The 17,540-nt window shown below is 60.6% G+C and overlaps 1 protein-coding gene across 5 annotated transcripts; it reads right to left on the bottom strand.

The window, feature by feature from the left end:
* Positions 1–450: 450 nt before the first annotated feature.
* On the bottom strand, positions 451–17,501 carry BCL2L1 (BCL2 like 1). 5 transcript variants are annotated; one of them, XM_062009339.1, is made up of 3 exons: positions 17,396–17,501; positions 15,662–16,324; positions 451–1,967 (listed from the first exon to the last, which is right to left on the bottom strand). In XM_062009339.1, the coding sequence occupies exons 2-3, from the start codon at positions 16,214–16,216 to the stop codon at positions 1,830–1,832; spliced, it is 693 nt and encodes a 230-aa protein (XP_061865323.1). In that variant the 5' UTR covers positions 16,217–16,324; positions 17,396–17,501; the 3' UTR covers positions 451–1,829. The 5 variants fall into 5 exon arrangements, with proteins under 5 accessions (XP_061865323.1, XP_061865322.1, XP_061865321.1 ...); XM_062009338.1 differs by lacking the exon at positions 17,396–17,501 and adding an exon at positions 17,083–17,187; XM_062009337.1 differs by lacking the exon at positions 17,396–17,501 and adding an exon at positions 16,527–16,734.
* Between the last annotated feature and the right edge of the window lie 39 nt (positions 17,502–17,540).

Raw genomic sequence — 17,540 nt, 5'->3', positions numbered from 1 at the left:
TGTGAGGCTGAAGCCCCCCTCACCCCAGCATGGCTGGGGCTGCCTCCCATGCCCAGCTCAACGGTGCTAGGCCCCACAATCACCACCCCAGCTCCAGTGAAGAGTGTGGCTTGGGCTCTCCTGCTCCCCAGCCCTTTACCGAGGGACACGGGACGAGCATCTGTGATGGGATGGACCTGGGGTGGGCAGAGATCTGCCCCAATGGCATCCATCATGGAGACAGGACTGTGCTCCCCACCATCTCCTTGGCACAACAGCAACCTCCCCCTCCTCCTTGGAACACTCCAACCCTTCCCAGGGCCAGAGAGAAGCTCTGTCCCCCATCCATCCATCCATCCATCCATCCATCCCCCTCCCTGTCGGTGGCAGCTCCTGCCCAAATTCCTTCCTCCCCCCAAACCAATCCCCCTTCCCTTTGCCATTCCCAAAGAGCACCGAGGCAGCAGCAGCTTCCAGGACAAAGACTTTATTAGTGGACTCACCTCCACCTGCCAAACCGAAGCGCTCAATGGGATAATTGCTAATGGTCCCGTTCCCTGCGGGAGGAGCCTCTGGTGCCCTCCCCCCGACCCCATCCCACCGTGGCCTCTGCAGGGAGCACGGCCCCACACATAAATACAGACAGACAAGATAACAAAAATAGCATTAAAGAGTATTCACAAAAGAATTAAAAACTACTCGGATATGTACAGCAGAGCGGGGTCAGCGAGCCCCAGCCTGGGGCTGCCCGTGCTGGGCTCTGAAGGACAAGGGAGCTATTTCTGGAAGCTAATTTCAGCTCAGGAGCCCAGAGGTGCCCCGTCCCGGTGACAGCAGGAGCCGTTCGAGGACACGGAAGGGGAATCCGGGCACCTCTGGCACCGCACACACCCGTCACAGCCACGCCACGGGACAGGGATGTGCCTGCGCAGGCGGGGGGGGGGGGGGTCAGCGCCCCCCACGAGGCTTCTCGGCAGTGAGGACGGATCTCAGCTGGTGCCGACCCTCACTCCCACCCCCGGGCTCCCCACTGGACTCACGGATCGGGGGGTGGGGGGCTGCTGCCAGGGCTCTGCCCCTTCCACCCCTTCCCGGCTCTGGGGTCCTGCCCTGGCCCGAGCCCCGGTCCCGGAGGGAGGAGCAGAAGTGAGGAGGGATGTGGGGAGGGACGTGCTGCCCCAGGGCAAACTACATTCAGGTGGAGGAAGAGGAGGATTTCTTTAAGGGGCACAGGCCTGCACCTGATGGTGATCCTGAGGCTCCCAGCAGCTGACAGCCTGGGGGAGAGGGTGCTGACACCACAGCACAGCTCGTTGCCTCCGGCTTCTGCCCCTTTCCTTGGTTTCCCCCGTGCTCAGGGGTGGGGGGAGGAGGGGTGAAGCTGCGGGGAGCCCCCTCCCCTCGGGCAGCTTTGCCCCTTTGGGGCCTGAGTGTGCCAGAGACGGGGGGTACAGAGCCTGGACCCTCGCTCTGGCTGGGGAACCTTATATTAGTGACACATCTACACACACCCACGCACTCACACACGCAAAAATAACTCTGTTTATTCTCTTCCAAGTGATCTAGAGGACCCTGTGGGGCTGGGACGCCGCGGAGCCAGTCCCACCCCCCTCCCTCCCCAGCGCCGGCTGCCCGGACCTCCCCAGCGCCGGGAGCTGGGGGCTCAAGTGCTGCAGCGGCCTCGGCGCCTTTAAAACACAACGGAACGGTAAATAAGAGGGGGCTACGAGGAAAGGAGCTGGCGGCACGATGGGGAGAGAGCTCCGGGGGGCGGGCGGGAGCCGTCCCGGGGCCCGCGCTGGTGCTCGGCAGCGGAGTGTCGGAGGCGGAGCGGGCGCGGCCGGCGCCGCTCACTTGCGGCTCAGGAGGGATCCCAGCAGGAGCACCCCGGCCACCGTCGCCCCGGTCAGGAGCCACTTGTTGAAGGTCTCCTGACCCTTCCTCACCTTGGCAGCAGCATCGTTCCCGTAGAGGTCCACAAAGCGCTCCTGCGGGGAGAGGGCAGCGGTGAGCGCGGGGGTGGGAGCGCAACACGGACCCGGGGCTCTTCCTCCTCCTCCTCCTCCCGGGGAAGGGGCGGGGAGGCTGCCGGGCTCCTTCGGGCAGGAAAGCAGCGGGGCCGTGTGATTCCTCGCTCTGAATCACGCACGGAGGGCGAGGGGGGAAGCACAGGACTAGTCATGAGAGATGAGGGTGCCAGGAAGGATTTGCGAGGAGAAGCCTGTGCGGGCGGGGCAGGAGCTGCATCAGCACCCCGGTGTGACAGGAAAGCACGGGCTGTACTGGCTGTACCCCACGGCCCGGGGAGCTAGGGGCTGGAGCAGGAGCCCACGCTGCACATCTCCCAGCCAAAGCTCAGCCTCTCTCCTCCTTCCCCGTCAGCACAAGTCCTGCCATGTCCTGGGCAGCACCAGCTGGATTTGGTGAATCCCTGGGGCTAAGGCAGAATCTTTGGGGCATGAAACTCCTGCTTTCCTTTGGGAGAGTGGGCTAAGCATGAGGCTGGCCAGGAATGCAGCAGCTCCAGCCCTGCTTGGCCCAGCCAGTAACCTCCAGCAGCAGCATGGGCAGATCCCAGGAGAGCCCCTGGCACAGGGACCAGCCACAGCCCCTCTCCTTCTTGAGGGAGCCGTGGGATGGGGCTGCACCAGCCATTGGCCTCGACTGGACAAAACAGAGGGCAGAGAGAGAAAGAGCACCAGAGCCAATCTGCCTCTGGAAACAGGCTGGGGAGCTCCCCACAGCATGTGCCAGCCCCCTGCACTGCAGAAGAGTGGCCCAGGGCTGGCTACATGAAGCAGGGAGCTTTATGCCCTGGTGTATCAGGGCTGAGCAGGGGGCTTGGAGGGAGCTGGAGCCGGTAGCTCAGGGTTCGCTGGCTCGGGGCACCGCTGGCTCTGCGTCAGCAAGCTGGGCTCATCTTCCCAGTGAGGTCCCTGTTCCCTGATAAGTGTGAGCAGTTCCAGTAAGCTGCTGCTCTGGGAAAGCAGAGATAAGGCTGCCTGACACTCTGCTTGTGTCATGCCTCCCTCATCCTGCTGCCACAGGCCCTGACATCCAAGGGCTCTTTAGGAAGGTGCCTCCCCGGTGCTCGTGGGCTCCCCTGGCTGCCCCAGAGCAGCCCCAGCACGGTCACAGCTCACAGGGTACCCCCTCACCTTCCCACCCCCCCCCCAATCAGGCTCACAGGGCAGGTGTGCAGTGAGAAAGGGGACCAGGCACTTAAGAACCACCCAGTTGAGCACCTCAGCACCTCCCTCTGCCCCCTAAAACTCTTCTCTGCCTTCCTCAAACGCCATCCCCAGCACCTTGTGACAATCCACTGCCAACCCCAGGGCCCAGCTGCTTGCCTGGGGTGATGGCACACACATGTGCTGCAGGAGAGGGCTGGGATGAGCCCAAAGCTAGAGAGGGGCTATTTGTACCTCCAGCACAGGGAATCCCACTGCTGAGAGCTGGGGCTGAGCAGCTGAGCACTGACAGAGCACAGTGAGCAACAGCAACCCAAGCACAGGCTCGTGGGGATGGAGGGAATTGGGGCAAGCCTGTTTGGCCTCCAGCACCCTACCACAGCCCTTTGCCAAGGCACTTTGCTGGAGCTCAGCAAGGCTCAAGGAGGCTGAGATGAGGTATAATCACTCCCTACAACTACCTGAAAGGGAGCTGTGCTGAGCTGGGGGTTGGTCTCTTCACTAATGAATGACAGGACAAGAGGAAATGGCCTCAGGTTGCCCCAGGGGAGGTTGAGATTGGAGCTGAGGCAGAACTGTTTCCCTGAGAGGGGTGTCAGCCTCTGTGCCAGGCTGCCCAGGGAGCTGGGGGAGTGCCCAGCCCTGGAGGGATGCCAAAGCCGTGGTGCTGAGGGCCAGGGGTTAGTGCTGGGCTGGGCAGGGTGAGGGCAGGGGGTGCACTCCAGGAGCTTCAAGGGCTTTTCCAACCCAAATGATTCTGTGATGTTTCTAAAGGCCTGTCCCTGCAGCTCTCTGCAGGCTCCTGGGGAGCTGGGATGGAAGGACAGGCCTCATTTACCCCTCAAGTCTGGGGTTTGCCTGTACCATTTTGCTGTTGACTCTGGCTGGAGGGAAAGGGCTGAGAGCTCTCTGCTTGTCCTGGGAAGACACAAAGCCTATGGCTGAGAGCAGCTGTGCCTGGCGATGCAGGAGGCTGCTGGCTGTACCCCAGAGTCACAGACAGCTGGGCTTGGAAGGGACCTCTGCCTGTCATCTACTCCATCCCCGCTGCTCACAGCAAGGTCACTTAGGGCAGGTTGCTTGGGACCCTGTCCAGCAGGGTTTTGGGTATCTCCAAGGAGACCAGAGACCCCACAGGCTGTGTGGGTGAGGGCAGGGCTGTGAGCAGGGCTGGCACCAGGAGAGGCCCCCACAGTGCAGGCAGGGCTGGCAGCCCCGGCCTCCCCACAGCCTGTGCTGCTGCCCAGCTCGGGGAAAGCAGTTCCAAGAAGCATGTTTTGAAGCTCTTACTTCTAAGAAAAGGAAGTGTTTGCTGAACAAGAGATAAATGGCACATGCTGAGCTCAGAGCTATCGGGTGCTGCAGCCGGAGCAGAGCCCCGTGGGCAGGGAGGGGAGGGGGCTGCGGGGGGACCGTGGCTCTCCTCGAGGAAGCCATCCCCAGGAGCTGTGCCAGCTCAGCACCAGCACAGATGCCATCCCAGCTGTGTCCCCTGGGAGCTGTGGTCCCAGAGCAGGAGTGGGGAAGCAGGCAGGAGCATCCTCCCTGCGGGGGCTGCAGGGGAGGGAAAGGCAGCTCGCTCGGTTCCCACAGCGCCCTGCGCCTCGGCCACCTGAAGCCCAGCACTCCCAGTACTGATCCTGACCTCCCTGGCCTGCTGTTTGGGCTCTCAGGCTTGTCCAGACACGTCCAGATATTTCTGGCCTCCCCCAGTCACCTTTATCTTAGAGGAAATATTTGGAATTCCTGAGTGGATCACAAGGACTTTGGTAGCAACAGCACGTCAGTGTCAGCCCCAGTCCCAGCCCCTGGCCTCTCCCAGCAGCACACAGGGGACAGAGTGTTCTGCTGCCCAGCCCATCACATCCTCTTCCCCAGCCTGGGCAGCAGAGACGAGGATGCTCTGGGGCAATGAGGGAGCAGCGAGAGGTTCTGCTGATGCCAAACACAATCTCCTGGCGTCACCTCCCCCCGCAGTGCCAGGGAAGGGCAGGGCATTTGTGTCTTGAAGCTTAAGCCAACACTTGCTGGGGGGCTTCCCTACAGCTGCAGAGGTCCCAAAGGCACCCAAGAGCCCTGCAGCACCCCAAACCACCCCCAGGGATGCAGCAGACGTTTAAACACTGCCTGGGGACGATGCAGGACACGGTGAGAGGGAAAAGAGAAGCAGGGCTGGCCCCAGGTGCTCTGTCTCAGGTGGGAGAGCAGACTAATCACACAGACAGCACCCACAGCCTGGCATGGAGAGGGGCAGAGGCAGGGTTCCAGGCTGGGCCCAGCCCCCAGGCTGAGCTGGTTTCATTCACCAGAGCTGCTCAGGCGGGCCCAGTTGCGAGATCCCATTGAGGGCGAGCGGAGCAGACGGGTTCCTCTTTCAAGATAAGCCTCAACACTTGGGGAAAGAGGATTCAGCAAGTGCCAGCGAGGCATGAGGGCAGGCAAAGGAAGCAGATGTGGGCAGTGACTCCCCATCTGGTCTCTGTGAGGCAGGAGCAGAGCAGGAAGGGGAGGGTGGCGGAGGCAGTTTGGGTGCTCAGAGCTTCCCTTGCATGAGGAGGTGAAGGGGATGGAGACACCCAGACACCAGCACAAAGCTCTGAAAAGCAGCAGAGAGGAGCCAGGCTCTGCTGGGACTATTCATCCTGAACCAGTGGCACTTGGGCTGACTAAAGGGCAGGTTGCATGGGGCTTAGAGCAACCTGCTCTTGTGGAAGGTGTCCCTTCAACCCCAAACCATCCTGGGGTTCTATGGCTTTGACACTGAGTCCAGCAGGAGGGACAGAGCTTCCCCACAGCAAAGCAGCTCAGCACACACAAAGCCTTTCCCACACCAGCACCTCAGTGTGTTTGATCTGAAACAAGCCAGCTCACCAGAGGTGTGGGGAGCTGAAGTGGTCTGCCTAGGGCTGCACATGAGCCAGCAGCGTGAGCCACAGCATCTGACTCCCAATCCAGACACATGAGGCAATGTTTCACTTCAAAACAAGGCTGTTCCTGTGCTACCTGTGCTCTAAGTGCAGCTGTGTTACTGCTGAGAGGTCTGAGGCCAGTCACCGGCTGGGAGAGGAGTCATCTGGGTGACCAGACGTCTGCTAATGAGATGCTGGGGAGGGTTCTGTGCTGAAGCAGAGAGATGAGCATGGAAAAGCCAAAGCAGCAGCTCAGCACAGCCCACAACAAAGGCCTGCCCTGACAACAACCTGCTCCCTGAGCCCCTTGGGGCTGCCAGCACACCGCAGGGACTGCCATCTGCGAGCCTGGGGGTGAAGCACCGGGGAAAAGGCACTTGAGAGCTCTCAGGAAAAAAGAAAACACAAGGAATCCCTGAAGGCTGCCACTAGGATCCTGGAAACAGAGCTCAGCGGGTTCCTACATGCTGGGAGATGGAAGAGACATCCTGGGGGTCCTCCCTGGACCCAGCCCTGTCTGAGGCCCAAGGAGGGCAGCAGGGACATGGGGTATGTGCTGCCTGTGGCATCGGGGCTGGAGGCCAACGTGAGCCCCTGACTCATCGTGCCAAGGAAACCTGTCACCCAGGGCAGAGGCCTGGGAGCTGCTCAGCATCACCCACGGCCCATCAGCCTGGGGTAGGAAGCTCTAGGGACAGCACTGGCAGGTGCAAATGCTCCAGAGCCCCAGCTCTAACTCTTATGCAAATGGTGACCTCGAGGGAAGCAGCTGCTGATCTCCATGACAATGGCAAAGCCTCTAGCTCCCTCCTGCCTCTGCTGCCCCTGCCCAAGCTCCAGGCCTCTGCCTTCAGAGAAACCTCTGGCTCCCAGGGATGCAGCCATAAACTCAACAGGGTTAATTAAACTAGAGCACATCCCTGCCTCACTCTCCTCCTGCTGGGCTGGAGGCTGGGCTGTCCCTGCAGCCTCAGCCCAAACCTGACAGACCTGCAGCGCCTCAGCCCAGCGCCAGCTCTCTGCTAACCAGAAACAAACCCTCACCAGCACATTCCAGCCCTAACCCTCACTGCCACGGCCCTCCTGTCAAACTGGTTTCATCACCAGCTCCAGAGAACCTGCAATAACCCCACACCAGCCAACAACCATTTCAGCATCCTCCAAATCCATGCAAGTGGGCTTAGTGGCAGCTCTAAGGGCCTGGCCCTGCAGGAGAGAGAGGGCAGGACAGGGAGGGCAGGAGAACGAGGGCAGGAGATGAGGGAAGGCAGGAGATGAGGGAGGGCAGGAGATGAGGGAGGGCAGGGAACCACGCTCTCAGCTCCACAGAAGCTGCTCAAACATTGCTGTGGGAGATGGTGCAAATGCCTAATCCATTTGCACCCTCTTTCACCAGTGCTGCTCCTGCAGCTCCCAGGGCTGAGGCTCCTGTGGTGCCAGGCTGGAGGCTGCACTGGGCTGGGGAACAAAGGCCCAGCCCACACCACAAGGGCTGAGCCGGATCCACTCAAGAGATTAGCACCTGCTGGGAATGGGATTGTTTTCCAAAGGGGCATTAAGTGGAATAGAGGAGGAAGGAGGGTTGTCTCTGAAGCTTCTCCCCACTGGACAGATGGTGTCTGAGCTGGGAGGCAGAGCAGCCAGCCTGCCTTTTGTGTGAGCTGGGGGCACACTCGGGGGCTCCTGCTTCCGTCACACAGCTCTGAGCCGCGCCGTGCAAGGAGCCCACACCCTCGGCAGGGACCCCACACCCTCAGCAGGGACCCCACAGCTCCGTTTCCACCCTGTCACAGCTCCTGTGCAGCACTGCCCTCGTGTCACTGTGGGGATACCTGTGCCCAGGAGACGCAGTGCTTGCGCCCTGGGCTCCTGCCCTCCCTCCCAGCCAGGGCCATGGCCTGCAGTGCCACAGCTCCCAACCCACCCTGTGAGGAGCAGCCTGAGGGAGAGGGGCTGAGCACAGGGCTGGGTCTGGGGGGACCCAGGCGTCCCTGGGACAGGGAACAGGCGTCCCTGTTCTCCTGCTGAGCCTCCCCAGTGTCCCACTTCAGCCCCAGCCCCTCACGAGGCTCCTGTGATCCTGACATGCCTCTTGAATGAAAAAGGGGAAAGGGTGGAGGTGCAGGAAGAGGAGGAAGATGTGCTCATTCTGTTTTCACTTCCTGTTAGTCCACATGAAATCTCAAATGATTCAGGCCACAAAGTCCCTTTTAGCAAAATCCTTGCTGACTTGAGGGCAGGAAGCAGAGCAGGCAGCTGATGCAGCAAACACGGGAGAGAGCAGGGCAGCATGAGAAAAGAGACTTTGTGCTCTGCCCTGGGCTCCTCCATATGTGTTGTGGCATGAAATAATCACTGGCTGGTGCACTGGAAGCTTCTAAATGAGGTCAGTTGCTCTAATAAAAGACACAGTTCTCTGTCAAGTTGAATGCACTGGGTGAGACACACCATGACGGGATGGAAGCACTTGCAACACCACTGTGGTGGCTGATTTACAGGTAGCAACACCTCATTTTCTCCATATGTAAGTCATATGTCACCCAGACACTACACACACACCCCCAGCCCCAGAGCCAGGTCACAGGAGACACACACTGAGCACTGTCACATCCAGCCACCAGCCCTGGCCCTCCTCAGCCTCAACCACAGCACAACCCAGAGGGTTGTGCCCATGGGACCAGCACTGTTTGGAGAACTAACAGAGCGATGCAGATGGCTGTATGAGCTGCATTCAAACCAAAACAGCTCCACACCAGCCTAGGCCTCTTCTCTGAGCTGCCCAATGACCCTTCACCCCCAGCACAGAAGAAACTCCCTCCCTAGAGCTACTTGGGGATGCAGCTCCCTCCCCTCGGGCACACAGGCCCTGCATGGCTCTGCCTCCAGCCCTCTCTGCTGCCAAGCTGTTGCCTTTTGCAGTATTTGGTTTCAGTCTGAAGAGCACCTGGCTGGCAGTGGCATGGGCAGGCACTGCCTGCCCTTTGTTCTAGGCCAGGTGGAGCACAGAGTGGGGGACACCTGCCTGGGCTTCCCCCTGTGCTCAGGACCGGGTCCAGCCCAGAGCAGGAGCAGAAAGGCTGAGCCCAGCCCCGCTCCCACCGGAGGCTCCTCATCTCCAGGGCTCATGTCCCCGAGCAGGGCACTGATGCCAGAAGCTAGCTACTAATTGGATCTACTTAAATCAGAAGCTACCGTCTGCACACACAGCTGAAGCACAAGCTAGAGCAGGAGGGAGGATAATGCAATAAACTCAAGCAGCTCTCCCCAGGGGAATCGCACAGACCCCTGAAACTTCCCTCTCTGCACACACGGCCTATTGCCCTTCCCCAGGCACGTTGTGTCAGCGCAGGGGCACGGGCTGGGCCACGAGGAGCCGGCCCACAGCCTTTGGAAAGGCCAGGCTCAGCCAGCTCCCCGCTCCCAGCAGCTGAGGGAAGGCAGAGCACTTCCAGCACCGCCTTCACACAGTCCCCGTGGCCACGGGAGCCGCTCTGGTTACTGCTCCAACGCCTGCTCCTCCCTCCCTGCCTCGCTACCCTGCAGGCAGGCAGCAGCCCAGAGCGCTGGGTTTCCCATCCAGAGAGATGCTGAGAGCCAGCACCGGGCTGGTACACGTGAGCACGTGTCCGAGCCGAGCCGGGGCGGCTGCAGAGGCGCTGCGTGCTCCGAGGAGCTGCGGCGGCCGCTCGCCTGCGGGCGCTCCTGCCTGGCGCTGCTCAGCCCTGGCCCAGCACTCCTCTGCTCATTAACTGCATTAAACACGAAGCTAAAAGGAGCAAAATACCTAAAAATAACGAAATAAAAGATATATATAACCCGAGTATTTCTAGAGGAGCACAAGTAGGTCAGAGCTCCCCGGCAGGCGAGCCAAGGCAGCCGCAGCTCAGCCCCTCCAGCCTCCCGCGCTCACAACTGCACGGGCTGCGTCCCGAAACCCACACCTGCGCCCCGGGGAGCCCAGCTGCAGCCAGCTGCCAACGGCTCTGCCCCCGCTCTGCTGGGCCCTTCTGCTGCTGTGGCACCGGGGAACCCTCCTCCCCAGCTGAGCGTGGCCCCACAAAGCCCCTGCGGCCCCGGAGCTCTCGCGCGTCCCCTCACCACGGCCCTTGGCATCCCAAGGATGATTCAGAGTGGGACCTGGGAGAGATTTTGGATCAAACATCCCCTCCAGATGGTGAGCAGGGAGGAGGAAGGGTTTCTCTGTCCAAGGCCAGGGCAGCAAACTAAGGAGTGCCCTGGCACCGAGGGACAGGCTTCCCTTTCACGCCTCCATTATCTGCATTAATCTTGAGTTACTCTGAACAATGGCGTGGAAGGGTGACATCCCTCTGGGAGGGTGGAGGAGGAGGAGAGCTCGCTGCCCTCCTGCCACCCAGCACAGCATATCTTCCCTCTGTATCAGCCTGCAGGTAGGTCAACATCCCCCCTGCTATGGGGGTCACCAGTGGGGAGAGGGCAGCTGCCCCCACCCCCTTTCTGCTCCCACGGCAGAAGTCACCATGAATCCCTCGCCTCTGGGTTCAGCAGGTCTGCGACACTTCTACAACCCATATCCATCGCTTCCCCTCCCCCAGCCCCTCCTGGGAACGCTCTGGCTTCACAGCTACTGGGGAAAGAGCTGCTAGAGAAACACTCCTTGTACCCTAGAGCTGGGACTGTGCAAATCAGAGGAGGGAAGCTGCAGCAAAGGCCTCGAAGTGCCGCATCACCATCCAGCCTGCAGCCGGCTGCGGGTGCATCCCCGCTCCCATGGGCAAGCCACGGCCACAGCCCATGCAGGAGCCCCACAGCAACCAGGTGCAGCACCCCAGACATGTACAGAAAGCTGCAGCTTCCACAGAGGAAAAGAGAGGACGCTGCTCCCTCCCACCCTCTCTGCTGTGGAAGCAGGGAGAGACCCTGGGCAGCGCTGGGGGGGATCAGTTTGAGAGAGGAGCAGGATGATGAGGCAGATTGACATTACTGAGAGCAGCTGCCAACACAGAGCAGCAAGAAACAGCTTGTTAATTATTTCTTGTGTCTCTCTTCAAATGACACTCTGTTCTCCGGGTTAAAGAACCTGAGAGTGCTTTAGGAATGCAGGTTCCCAGTGGCTCCCCTGGGAGGGAAGGAAACGCTATCCCTTTCGCTCAAAGACCACAGGGTTAAGTGGGCTGCTCTGTGGATGGACAGCAGCCTGCTCTCCTCACTGATCTGAGGAATCAAACTGCACCCAGCACCCAGAGGGGGAATGGGCAAGGCCCAGAGAAGGAGAATCAGCAGAGGAGGTGAAGCACAGAGCTGTGACAGGCAGGCTCTTCGCGGCTCTGGGTGCAGCGGCAGGAATGCTGCTGCGGGCCGGGCAGGAAGCTGCAGTGGAAGTCATTCCAATGGCATTTCCTGGAGAGCACTGCAGAAAAGCCTCCCAGGTCGCAGCAGGGTGAGAAGCTGCAGGCTGAGCCCCGATCTCCAGCCATCAGCGAGGATGGAGCTACCCGGGACAGCCCAGACCCTGCTGGCCCTTCCCACAGCCCAGAGCAAGGGCCGGCACTGCCAGGGCACACGGGCACTCAGCTGGCAGGAGGAGGGTGGTATTTTCCTTCCCAAGCAGGTGATGACAATGGGGGCATCGTGTCAGCTGCCAGGGATCCAGACTGTCAAATAATCACAGAGGACAAAGTGGATGGTGATAACCCAGCTGAGCTTCACAGAGCACTGGCTGGGACTCACCTCAGAGTGAGGAGCAGCCTTGGCTGCCCACACTCACCTCCTACAGCCAGCTCTGCTGCGTGGGACTCATGGCTACAACCTCAAACAGGATCAGCAGCACTGGGCACCCCTGAAACCCAGTGTGTCAACACTCCTGAGGGCAGAGCTCCAGCAAACAGCACTCACCCCATGGGGAGCTGCACCCCATAGGGTGCAACGTGCAGCTGCACCTCTGCCCACGGGTGCCACACACACACAGCACAGTGCCTCTGCCACACATACCTGGCACAGCTCCTGTCCGAGCCTCGGGGCACAACAGCAGAAAGATTCCAGCCTGCATTTATCTCAAGCTGCCCCTAAAGCTCAGACCAAGAGGGAGGGAGGATTTGGGGATGTGCTGGGTGGCTGCAGGGATGGCTGGTGTGGGACACCCAGGCAACGGCACGAGGTCAAAATGCATTTCTGAAGAGCTGCCTAAGCTCTCGACCTGAAACCATTGAGAAAGCTGGAGCAACAGCACAGGACGAAATCCCAGCTGCACCCTGTCATATGACACAGGCTGAGTCATTTCCTATCATTCAAGAAAAAAAAAAAGAGATAGAAAATGAGTTTGCTGTATTGACATCTTCTAAGGGTTTTCCCCAAAGTGAACCACAAGCTGCTGACCCACTGCAGAGCCACACAACACATCCCAGCACAGGGGCTGGGGGCCTGGGCTGTGTGGGGCCAAGGCAGGTGGCTCTCCCCAGCCTCCTTCAGCCCAGCCTGGCTGCAGGGGTGCAGATGTCACAAACTGGAAAGCAAGCAAACAGCATCCTTGTCACCATCCTGGCCTGACACAGCTCTTTCATGCTGGTCCCCACCACAAGCCTTCTGAATGGGAAACCTCTTGCCTCTGTTTCCACAGACCTACCTCCGAGCCCACACCAAACACCTCCTTTGAAGTCCCCTCTGAACACAGATCTAGCCTCGAAGGAAAAGCTGTCATCACTGGGCAGTCATGGGCAGGCAGGAACTACTGCTCACTTTCCTTCCTCAAGCAGATTAAGCAGGGTCAGCACACCTCTGCCTGCCAGGCTCCCTCCCACTCACCACACTCCTCCTCTCTTCAACTCCACAGCAAGTGGGATCTGGTCCTGGCCAAAGCAACTGCCTCAGGAAAGCCTCTCCTTTGGCTCTGACAGCTCACCAAGGCAGCAGCTCTCTTCTGGCTGGTTATTAAATGCCTCCCTCGGGTTGTTCTCATTTGTTTGTTTTCTCAGTGCCAGATTGCAGAGAGGGAAGGCAAACCAAGGCAGACCCAGTAAATGTGACAAAATACACCCATGATAATGCTACCTGGCAAGATTTACCATTTCCCCCTCACCTCAAAGAATGGTTTCTGCTACAGCCCAGCACACAGCAGCCTCGAGGGGCCCCTCCAAAGGCAACGTGCACCCCGCAGCCTTCCTACGCTTGCCTTTGTTCCACTGGTGGGGAATGAAACACAGCTTCCTACGCAACCAGGCTGTGCACACACTTGTGATGGAGCCGTGGCTCCTTCCCTCTTTCACAGGGGCTTTCCAGGAAGAAAAAGCGCTGCAGTGCTCCAAAACACAATCTACCTTGGTCCCTGCCAAGCAGGCCTGCCAGAACTTGCATCCCTCTCAGCAGGCCCAGCCTGCTGCACCTCTCAGGAGAGCTTTGTTTGCATGGGACAGGCTCGAACAGCTCTGCTGCACCAAACGGCCTCCCTGTGCAAACAGGGCGGCAGGAGAGGGCTGGCTCTGGCACAGCCGGTGCAGGGTGGCACTTTGTGCTCGTAGGGAGAGCTGGCAGCAGGCCAGCAGCTCCCTTCCCTGCAGCTGAAGTGCGAGAGCCGAGGAGAGCATCCTCACGCACAGCCCAGGCCTGAGGCGCTCGGCGCTGCTGCTGCACGGCCGCCCCCTGAGAAGGGACGTGGTGAAACCTGAGCGTGGAGCAAAGCTACAGAGATATCAGCCACAAGCACTGGCTGGGGTTTGCAACGGGATGGCAGGGCCTGCAGCATCCCAGCCCTTTTATTTGGTGGCTGGTGGGGTGGATCCCTGGCCTTTACCACCCTGCCCAGCTCCCTCCCAGCTACCGGCACAGCTCGGGCAGCGGCACGGCCCGGGGAGTGAAGTTGGAAGCTCTGTTCAAGGTTAGGAGAAGAGAGCAAGGCTGCACCCCTGGGTGGGAAACACAGCAAACAGGGATCTTCAAAGCAAGGACGGGTGGGCGGGTCAGAGAGAGGAGTCCTGACCCTTCCGCAATCTGTTGAACAAATATTTGTCCCAAACAATTAATTCAGACACAGACACACACAAAAATGAGGAGTCTGAATCGTGATGGTTGGGGGTGGGGAAGGGAGGGAGGAGGTATTTCATTCCCTGCAAGCAGGGACCAGTGATTTTCCACCAGTGATTTAATCTAAATCCCCCAGAGAGTTCATTTACAAAAAATCAGATTGCATTATCGCCCAGGTCTCCAGGATACAGCCCAATCCTCCCTACCAGCAACAGCCACACTGAGCCTGCAGGCCTCCATTTGATCACTCAATTCCAAGACTAATCTGTGGCTTTAAAAGCCAAAGCCAGAGGGAGGGGGAAGGAACTCGGCATTTGGCCGGGGTTATCTGCAGGATGAGAGAGCTAATGGGCCAAGCTACAGCCCGATGAAATGGCCACCAGATCCTGGGTTATTCATCTAAACCAAGCTGCTCTGGCTGAGCCCCACCCCAGCAGTGCCCCAGGGCAGCCACATTCCTGGAATTCCTGCACCCTGGGTGAACCAGGCTCCCTCTCCCTGGGTGCATCGGCTCTCTCTCTTCTCCAGGTTGCCCCCCCCATCCCAGCATCTCAAGGAGCAGGGAGCCTGAGGGGCTCCTGTGCCTCTCTGTCGGGAGGCTGCAGAGTACAAAGGTTCCTGCCCCCTCCTCCAGATGCAGGAGCCTGCTGATGGCCTAGGAGATGAAGGGGGCTGGAAGGCCTGAGCTCAACAGCACACTGAGGAGGCAATTCCCCATGGTTGAGATGCTAAGGCCTACCAGTGTGAACTCTTTCCAACGGGCACCGATAAAGGTTACACCAGCAGGGAACCACTAAGCTTGCAGAAGCAAAAAAAAAAGCAAACTCAGACATCTCTAGGTCATATCCCTCCTGCCAGCAGTCCCAGGCAGCACCACAGAGCCAGAGCCGGCATTTCAGGAATGCTTCCTGAAGAAATGCTTATTCATGTTAATAGCTCACCACTGAAAGCATCGAGGGGCTGCTGCTGGGGCAGCTGGGAGCGCTGCTCCCTGCCAAGCAAGAAGCAGCTGCAGGTTTAGCAGCTCCCCAGCACAGAGGTTGTCCCCACCTCAGCCTTGGCTCCCACCACACCGTCTGGGAGAGGCCCAACTGGATCTGCCTTGGGATTCACTGCACCAGAAGGCAAAGCCCTGTCTCTAGAATGAAGAAGTAGCTGCTACTCCAGCACACCACAGGCTGGACCACTGGAGCACCGTGCACTCGGAGAGGAGGAAGCTCCACTCCCTGCTGTTAAATGACACCAAGAGCAAGGGCTCCTGCTTGAAGAACAAGCTTGGATGACATTACATTTCCAAAGGCTCTTGGAAACCACACCTTTTACATAACATCCAGGGAAAAGAAATGGGGATGGAGAAGGACGTGTCAGAGCATAAACTGTCATGGCTGTAGCCCGAACCTCTTGGGGCAGAGTGTTAAGAGCACAGAGGGAAAAGCCCCTTTGTCTCCCTGCAAGGTGTAGGACCCACACTAGTATAAACACTGCAGGGAGCTGCACTCTGGTTTGACCAGCCCCACCGGCAGCCTGGAGCCAGGAAGGACACGGGCAGCCATCCCCACCGCAGAGAGGAGTCGGAGGAGCTCTTACCCATCCGCCATTCTCCTGGATCCAGGGGTCTAGGTGGTCGGTCAAGTACGTGGTCATCCAAGAGACAATGCGTCCCACCAGTACCCGCATCTCCTTGTCAACGCTCTCCACACACAAAGCCCCTCCGAAGGAGAAGAAAGCCACGATGCGGCCCCAGTTCACTCCGTCGCGGAACAGTTCGTTCACCACCTGCTCAAAGCTCTGGTAGGCCGTGCCGGGGGTGATGTGGAGCTGGGAGGTGAGGTCGCTGAACGCCCGCCGGTACCTCAACTCAAACTCATCCCCCGCCTCCCTCAGCGCCTGCCTCACGGCGGCCGCTCCGACCATCTCGTGGACCTGGAGGCTGCTCCGGTGCACGGCGGCTCCGTTCACTACGTGGCTGCCCGGGGGGTGCCAGGAGGGGCTCCCGTTGAGGACGCCGTCCAGCTCGGCCTCCTCCCCTGCAAAGTCAGTCCTGTTCTCATCCTCCTCCTCGAGCTGACTCCAGCTGTATCCCTTCTGCGAGAGCTTGTAGGAAACAAAGTCAATCACTAACTCCCGGTTACCGCTGGACATTTTCACACCTGGGATGCTCTCAATGAGTCCATGGTCCGGGGCACAAGCTGATCAGCACTTAGCAGGTCCCAACTCCACTCTTCTTCCCGGCTGATGGAAACATCTGACCTTTGGACAGACACCAGAGGAAGAGAGAGGCAAAGAAACGGTTAACACCACAGCTTTTAGCTGCACCCCTGCCATTAACACCCACAGTTTATCATCACACTGAGATCATCCCGCAGCTTTATGCCCGGACTCCGGGCCACCGGACCGAAGCCGCACGGAGAAGCGCCCGCACCATCCCCCAACCCTCCCGGGGGGAACCAACCTCGAGCCCCAGGGAACCCGCCAGGCTGGCTCCAAGCAGCCCCCGGTCCCCATGCCCGGGATCTCACCGGGTGTAGGCAGCGCCTGGCAGGCCGGCTGCGGGCCGGGCCGAGGCGGCTCTCGCTGTGCTGGAGCCGCGGGCCGGGCCGGCCGCTCTCCGCCAGTCTCGGAGCGCCGCGGAGGCGGAGGCAGCCCCGCCCCCGCCCCGCCCGTTAAAGGGCCCGGCTCCCCCCGCCGCCCTGCAACGGCGTTGCCCAACGGCGGCCGGCGGAAGCGGGCAGGGAGCGTTGCCCAAGGGTTACCGCAGCCCCGCGCGGGACCCGGGCCGGCTCGGCGGCCGGTGACTGGCAACCGCCTCTGCTCCGAGCGTCAGCGCGGCCCCGCCGCGCGCAGCAGCCACAGCCCCCGCCCTCCCGAAGCCCCTCGCTGCCCGCGGGCGGAGGCGAGCCGACGGGATAAAAGGCTGAAAACCGGCGAGTGCTCGCCACCGGGACCGAGCTCGCAGGGCATAGCCCCCCCCCCGGGGCTGTCGCCGCCGAACAGCTCTGCGTTCTTACGGGAGCGATTCCGGTCCCTCGTTACGGTCAGCAAGGCGCTGCCGCCGGGGCCGGGCCGGTGGCGGGCGGGGCCACGGCTGCGGGTGGCCAATCCCGCGGCCACCGGACCGCCCCTCGCGGCCACCGTACCCGCGGGGGCGGGGCGGCGCGCACGGGGCCCGCGCACGAGGACCGACACGGCGCCCACGCCGCCCGCCCCCGCGCCGCCAGCCAATCACCCGCCGGGAGAGCCCCGAGGGGGCGGGGCCCGAGAGCGAGCGCTCTTATTGGCCGAGCCGCGCGTCAATCACGGCCTGCCCTCTCCGCCCCTCACCTCAGCGGCCGGTGGAGGGCCCGGGTCCTTCCCGCCCCTGCCTCACGGGCCCGGCCGGCAGCAGCGCCGGGGGTCACCGCGAGCCCCGCCGGGCCTCGGCCCGTTCAGCAGCCCGCTGGCTCCTTCCGCATCGCCCGCCAAGCGG

This window comes from Colius striatus, chromosome 16, assembly GCF_028858725.1.
Source record: "Colius striatus isolate bColStr4 chromosome 16, bColStr4.1.hap1, whole genome shotgun sequence".
NCBI lineage: Eukaryota > Metazoa > Chordata > Aves > Coliiformes > Coliidae > Colius > Colius striatus.
The sequence above is the reverse complement of the archived record's forward strand: the minus strand, read 5'-3'. Positions and strand labels throughout refer to the sequence as shown.

Bases quoted from the DNA above. Each gene is read 5' to 3' on its own strand.
- BCL2L1 (XM_062009339.1), bottom strand. From the start codon at position 16,216: ATGTCCAGCGGTAACCGGGAGTTAGTGATTGACTTTGTTTCCTACAAG. The intron at 1,968-15,661 runs GTAAGAGCTCCT...CTCTCCCCGCAG, and splicing joins TCCAGGAGAATGGCGGATGG to GAGCGCTTTGTGGACCTCTA.